Genomic DNA, 7,648 nt, shown 5'->3' on the forward strand with positions numbered 1-7,648 from the left:
AATTTATATCTTACCAATACAAGAAGTCAGGAATTGATACTGGAACGATGATACATTTCCAGATTATGGTTAAATACAGCAAATTCAGCATAGATTACAGAACTGAACACTATACAGTGGAGTGTACATTTTTTTTTTTGACAGAACGTGTACAAGTATATTGCCAGTTCATTTGGAAGAATTGTGGGTACATCACAACCAACCCACCATTTCTCCAGTATAGCAGCAGCCTATTTCTACAGTTCTATGGTTCCTAGATTTACATATGTACAACTCCTACGGTTATTTACAAAAGAACATTATACAGCAGAACGAAATAATGCTAACATGTTGAGGAAGTAGCACTACACGTTCCATGGGACATGGCGATTTCTGATGCTTTGCTGATTGAGCAACAAGCCTACTTCTTGCCAGATGCTTTCATTGGCTTAAATAGGGAGTATGACCTCCGATGAAGGCAACATCAGAGCTAACAATTATTCTTGACTGGGAAGTGAGGATGTATGCATCGCTGATGGAGAACCCCTTGATGATAGGCAATGGGAAGCCTCTTTTGAGATATGAATTCACATAGGGCACAAACAATTTTTTCAACAAGATCTGCATCACACTCTGCCAATACAAAAATTAGAATCAATTAGACATTCAGAAGTTAAGAAACAAATGTTCACCAATGATAATAAAATACATGTGCAGCTCCACAATTAACAACTTCATTCAGAAATTAGGCCTTTCCGCTATACTAGGTAAAAGAACTTTATGAAGAAGGCATTTTCAACCGAAATTACTTTTTTCTTTCCAATAGGATAACGCATGTCTTAGTTAGCCCCTCAGAGTCCCTCTTGGAAATTAGGCATATCCATAAATATAGGATGGAGATTCCCAAGCTCACCTCTTTTCTATTACACCATCATAAATTACAAACTGTGGAATGTCATTAAATCGTATAATACAGGCCAAAATACCTGAACTATGAAGGTATGAAGTTTGCCAACTTTGCTCCACTTCAAGGTGAATGAGAAATAATCTAACTCGACTCTTCCAGCAAGATTGTTCCCAGAAACCACTGCAGCTCCAGAGACAGTAACTGACTGTGGAAACAATATGCGACAACGGTATCAAAGAGGTGGAAATTGCACGTGTTTCCTCGTGTAGAAATGTTTATGTATAATGGAAGTCCAATTGTAAATCAACGGATGAAACAAAAAAAGAAAACATGAACACAACTCAATGTGCCATAGATTTCATTTCTAAAATTCTCAGTGGGAGAAAATATGAAATGCTGAAGGTCAAAGACAACACGGACAGTATACAAGTGCTGCCAGATGGTGCAATACTGTTACATTTCAATATGTTTACTTTCCATAAGTCAAGCAACTAGCAATGAAATCAAATGAAATCAGGAAAGGAAATTATTAGAAAAATCTCACCACTGATATGCACGCCACTGGAACTATCTCATCAAAATCCAAAACATTAACTGTGACATCTAAGTCAACTGCGGCATCAATCCTACCCACATTAATCCTCACGGAAGGAGGTGAAGTAGCTGAAATATTCAGCAGCATATCATCATTGGGGTACTTCTGATATAACCTTGGAATCAAAAACCTCCAACTAGCAGTATTCAGGAAGAGCTGATCAGGAATTTTATCCACCATACGTTGTAGTGAACCAGCCTGAACAATCCAAGTATCATATCAATTAGAATATATATTTTTACAGCTATTAGCATATTTGTTACTCCCTCCGTCCCAAAATATAACAACTTTTAGCCCTCAAGATTTGTCCTAAAATATAACAACTTCTCCACCAACATTCTCTTCCCAACCAATCACAACTCCCCACCATTCATTTTTCCCACCTACTACCACTACTTAACCAATCACAACCCTCCACCCTCCACCATTCACTTCTACCTACTTTCTTAGTAACCATGTCCAACTCTAAAAATGCTTATATTCTGGGACGGAGGGAATAATTGTTTCCATTCAAACATGAACACGTGTTCAAGTTAGCTACTCTAGACGGACACAATCAACAAAATATATATCTTTCTTTTGTGTAATATATATATATATATATATATATATATATATATATATATATATATATATATATATATATATATATATATATATATATATATCTTTTGACAAAAGCAAGTTCAGATAATCCTTCAACTTTACACATCTGCAGTAAGGCTTTAATCCTTTAACCATGATAACAACCACTTTCTTATGAATTCTGATATACCTTGAAATAGAGAGCTGAAACAGAGTTGAAAACATCTTCATCCAATGAAATCCATAGCATTTTTGAAGAGCTACCAAGAGGTGGTACATATTTTACACCTCTAAAATGCATGTGTCTTGAAACTGCAGTTTTATCAGATGGAATGAACAGTCCATCGATATCAAACTCCACAGAGGAACTCTTGAAGAGTGGATCACTAACAAATGTCACATTCATAGCAGCGATGCTATCAACATCGATTTTCTTTGGAAGGCTTCCAAGGAATGAGTCAAGCTTTGATGCACCCTCCATTATTTTCTTCGTAATTGCATTTTCTACTGATGATCTGATATGATTACTGAAACCATCTACAAACCTAGAAAAGGTAAGAGGAATAATATCAATCCATGTGGGGTCAGATAAATATCAACAGCATTCAGGAATATATAGGGCAATTATTTTGACAAAAAAAATTGCATGATATTCTAACCACAGATATAAACCATGTTTCCTATATATATTGCTGATGTACAGAAAAATAGAATTAGAATGGGCATGGCTACCCACATCGGGCAATTATAGGAGTCATATTTTGTTTTGTATTGTGCCACCGAATAAGATAGCGAGAAATCAGATCAAGAATGGAACCATTGGAACCTCCGACAGTACAAGCCCTTGTTCGCTTGGTTCTGGACCAGCCTTTCTTCTCACTTGATAACAGATCATCTAGCTCTCTTTTATAGTATAGTCAAAGTCTATCTGGGCACGGAAGCTAAGCCGGCAAAGAAAAAGGCTTAATAAGATGAGTGGGGAAGAAAAAGTATCCTCTTTCAGGATAAGGGCTGGAGGAAGCAGGGACTGAACCAGGGCTTGTTGACAGAGCAGATATCAAAAGCCTATGTTATCTCATTTTCAGGGACTGAGCAAGGGATGAGCGCCCTCTGATCTAACGACCAAACAAGCAATTTACAGAGCAACCTCAGTTAATTTGACAAGTTTTTGCATATGTAAAATTGTGAAGCACGTACCCCTGATAAAACCAAGATGCTCCTCCGTTCAGTGATATGTCCAAGCTCTTCATATTACAGCCACATTCTGTAACGAACAGCTTGAGAGACCCATTTTGATTCTTCATCCCCATGGAAATCCCAACATCCATTCCATCAACCTTAGCGAAAAGGAATCATGAATACATCTTGTACCTTCGTATATATACATGTCAAGGGTGTCTAGTACTCAAATAATACAGGTAAATAAGGTGTAAGTGCCATAGGTGACATTGTTTCGGTGTAAACTTTCAAAAACACAACTGAGACGTTTTTACTTTTTAAAAAAGAAGCAGCTTATAATTCCAACAAATTAACTGAGGAGCATATAGGATATCTATGTTATTGAAATGTTGCTTGCCTGCTGCAATGCTGCTATTTAGGTGCTTAGAATTGTAAACTCCATTGAGCTAAAATGATCTAGAGAAAAAGTTAAGATCATCTTGAAGTAAATCCTAAGCACAAATGCCAGCTGCTCCTAATAGGCAGCCCACATGTCACCCCAATATGCACCGTGCAACAAGTAACCAGCTATTGTGCCTATCAATGTAAATTACTCATGTACCAACTAAAGAACTAGATTTGAAAGTGTCTTCAAAGCTACTCAATTTCATAACGTGCTGGATTCTACTTTACATACATGTTTCATTCCATACATGCCAATAAGCGCAAATTCAGACACTAAACCACTAATTTTGAACATTAACTTGTCAATCATGGAAGTCCCCCTCCAATCTAGCATCATCTCTCGAACTGTGAAAAAAACAACAACAATTGAACGCATGAATACCGCGACCCATACCTGAATCGAGGCATTACCGCTGTCAGAGATCGTGACGACCCAGGCGCTATAGGAGTAGCTCCACCCCATAGTAAGATTAACGCTGGACAGCGACGCGGCCACCACGATCCCGTCGTCCCCGACGGCGACGGTGGAGTCGTCGACCGCCACGCCGTGGAGGACGATGCCGGAGGCGACCATGTCCACGGTGCCGATGACCGGGATGCTCACGGACCTCTCGATGTCGGGCACCTCCAGGGGCACGATGGCCTCCGCGGCGCGGGACACGAGGAGGTCCTTGACGAAGTCGAGGCCCGACTGGGAGATGACGGCGGAGATGTGCGGCGACGCGGAGGCGGCGGAGAGGAAGGTGAGGAGGAGGAGGAGGAGGGGGAGGGTGGGGAGAGGGGCGGCGGCTGCCGCCATGGCGACGCCGGCGCCGGCGAGGCGAGAGAGGCTAGGGATTGGGGAGGAGGAGGTGGAGGCGGTGGCCGGAGTGGGAGTGGCGTGAGGGAGAAGGCGGCGGCATGGGCGCCGCCGTCGGGTAGTCGCGGCGGGTTTGAACGGTCGTCTTCCCCGGGGAGTGGCCGTGGTGACGTGGCAGAGACGTGGCTAGGCGGGGAACAGCGGCGGTAAATGCCTGTCCATGGGCTCATGCCGCGTATATCCTCTTGAAAAATAGGAATTCAATATTTCATGATTGAGGCTGTGTTTAGATGCAGGGTGTAAATTTTTAGTGTGTCATATTGGATATATGAACACATATTTAAAGTACTAGCAAAAGTGTCCGTACGTTGCACCGGGTGATTACGGAGTGTGTATATTAACCAAAAGTGTTGTTTGGTTTAGCAAAAGTGCCCGTGCGTTGCAACGGGAAGCGTACATATCAGAAAAATATGCAATTAATTAAAATACAAATTCGCTGAAATATTTGATATTTTTAAGTAGGTATATGTGTATAATTAAATAAATTTACAAGTAAAGTAAGTGTGAGAAATAACTATAATTGTAATGCTTCTGAAAAAATGAGCACTAAACATGAACTTATTCTCTCTTTTTTTCGGCCCGAGGGACCTAAAATAGACTTATTTTCGGCCCTTACCGGTCGGCCCACGGCCTTTTGCGCACGCGTGGGCTCACTTCCCCTCCCCAAGCCGCAACCTGGGCTTGAGCCAGAAAAGTGGCCTCACTCTCGATCCCTCTTGGGCCGATTTCGGCCCGGATGACACCGGCCGTCCGATTTCTAGGGTTTTGATCGGACGGCCGAGCGTCGATATCGGGGAAACAAAACCCCCTCCCTCTCAGCCGCCAAAACCCTAGCCCATTTCCCTCCCCTCCCTCCCATTTCACTTCGCCGCCCTCCCCTCCGTGCCCCCGAGCGGTGGCGGCACCCCTCCCCCCGTGAGCGGCGGCGGTCCGCGGCGGCGCCCTCCCTCCCGAGCAGAGGCGGCGCCCTCCCCCCGCGAGCGGCGATGGCGTCTCCCCCACCACTGGCGGCGCGGCAACGTCCTCCCCCACCACCGGCAGCGCGGTGGCGTTCTCCCCACCACCGGCGGCTCCCGGGGAGGTGATCCTCTCAGTCAAAGCCACGGCGGCGCCCCTCCTCCTCTCCCTCTCGGGTCGGCGGTGGCGGGTTGGTGGCGGCCGCGACAGATCCGAGGGTGGGGGCGGCGGCTCCCTCCACCCCCTCTAGCCTCCCTCCCGCGGCAGATCCGGTGGCGGCTGCGGCTCCCTTCTCCCCTCTCGCCTCCCTCCTGCCCCAGATCCAGCGGCGATGGCGGTGTCGATGGCGTCGGCGGGTGAGTCCGTCGGCGGTGGCGGCGGCTCCCTCCTCCCCTCTCGCCTCCCTCCCGCCCTAGATCCGGCAGCGATGGATCCGGCGGTAGTGGCGGCGTCAGCGGCGGCGCGCCCACCCCCCACAGCGGCGTCGGCGGCACCCTCCCCCACCACCGGCGGCGGATCTAGCGGGAGGAGAGGTGCCCCGCGAGCGGCGGCGATGGCGCCCCTTCTCCCGCGAGCAGCGGCGGCGGCGGAGTCCTCTCCCACCACCGACGACGGCGGCGGCCCTCTCCCCTACCACCGGAGAGCGCCCTCCGCCGCCACCGCCGGCGGATCTAACGGGAGGGACCGGCGGTGGCGGCGCTCTCCCCTCCACCGGATCTAGCAGGAGGGAAGCCGCCGGCGGCCAGCCGTCTCTGCGACGGCAATGGCGACGGCGGTGGTGACCCCCTTGATCTAATTTTTGGTTTTGGTTTGGATATATATGTGTACATGCATCATGATTTGTGTGATTGAACTCCGATTGTGATTGTTATTTTTTTCCGGGGTTTGATTGGATTCGGATTGGGATTTTGGGGGAGGGGGGGCGACGAAGCGGGACGAAAAACCAGTGTGACGACCGGAAAAATTCGAATATTTATATTAGTTATAGATTAAACATAGACTAATAATAAAATAAATTACAGATTTAGCCTGTAAACTGCAAGACAAATTTATTAAGCCTAATTAATCCGTCATTAGCAAATGTTTACTGTAGCACCACATTGTCAGATTATGGAGCAATTAGGCTTAAAAGATTCGTCTCGCAATTTTATACGCAATCTGTGTAATTAGTTTTTTTCGTTTATATTTAATACTCCGTGCATGTGTTTAAATATTTGATGTGACATGGCGAAAAATTTTGCTAGAGGATCTAAACTTTTTCGTTTATATTTAATACTCCGTGTATGTGTTCAAACATTTGATTGCTAAGGTGATTTTTGAAACTCATACAGATTAAGACGAAGCTTAAGTGTTTATACAAAACGAGATTGTATTAACGTATAATTAATTGAGTTTAATTAAGTATTACAAATTTAAAAAATATATTTATCTGATATTTTAGAATAACTTTCATATAAAATTTTTTTTACACAAAACATACCGTTTAGTAGTTTGAAAAGCATGTCATGAATATCCAAATTTTCATCCAACCATTCCAAAGCTTACTTCAAAATATGGATCTTTTGACCACGCCATTCCATCCAACGTGGCAATATAACATCGACACGTCACCACAACGGGCGTGATAGTTTTATCTTATCACGTTAGTCAGGGTGACGAGGCCAAATAACATTGTCACATCCGTTAGGCCGGCGTGACCAAATAACGATGGAACATTAGGCAGACCGGCATGACAGTATGCGTAGCTAAAAGATTCAAATTTTTAAAATAAGTTTTTTCAATTGTTTTTTTAATTAAAAATAAAAAGGTTCAAGACATAACAAAAAAATCCACGCTCAGGCCTCACGCAGTAATGCCGTGGTACGTGCACTGACTTGGCATTCTAGAGCACAGCGTGGCATGCGCTATCCCCGTTCAAATACCCCAATGGGTAAATCCGGTCCGTCCACGTGTAAACCGGCTCGGGTCGGGCTCGCCAAACCATCGACAGAAGCGAAGCCGGGTCCAACCCCACCACTCGCCCAGTTGTCCGCGCACCCCTCTGACGTGGTCACTGACAGGTGGGCCCGAGAGCGGTGGGGTCCACATGTCAGTCACCACGTTCCTCCGCCTTCGCCGTCAGCTTTCCCCTTCCCGAAGCTTC

At 45.2% G+C, this 7,648-nt stretch overlaps 1 protein-coding gene across 1 annotated transcript; it reads right to left on the bottom strand.

Annotated features, from left to right (window-relative positions):
- Positions 1–33: 33 nt before the first annotated feature.
- Positions 34–4,670, bottom strand: LOC9266292 (putative BPI/LBP family protein At1g04970). Its single transcript, XM_015756894.3, has 6 exons — positions 4,084–4,670; positions 3,264–3,403; positions 2,257–2,611; positions 1,431–1,679; positions 966–1,091; positions 34–612 (listed from the first exon to the last, which is right to left on the bottom strand). The coding sequence occupies exons 1-6, from the start codon at positions 4,486–4,488 to the stop codon at positions 421–423; spliced, it is 1,467 nt and encodes a 488-aa protein (XP_015612380.1). The 5' UTR covers positions 4,489–4,670; the 3' UTR covers positions 34–420.
- Between the last annotated feature and the right edge of the window lie 2,978 nt (positions 4,671–7,648).

This window comes from Oryza sativa, chromosome 9, assembly GCF_034140825.1.
Source record: "Oryza sativa Japonica Group chromosome 9, ASM3414082v1".
Classification (NCBI taxonomy): domain Eukaryota; kingdom Viridiplantae; phylum Streptophyta; class Magnoliopsida; order Poales; family Poaceae; genus Oryza; species Oryza sativa.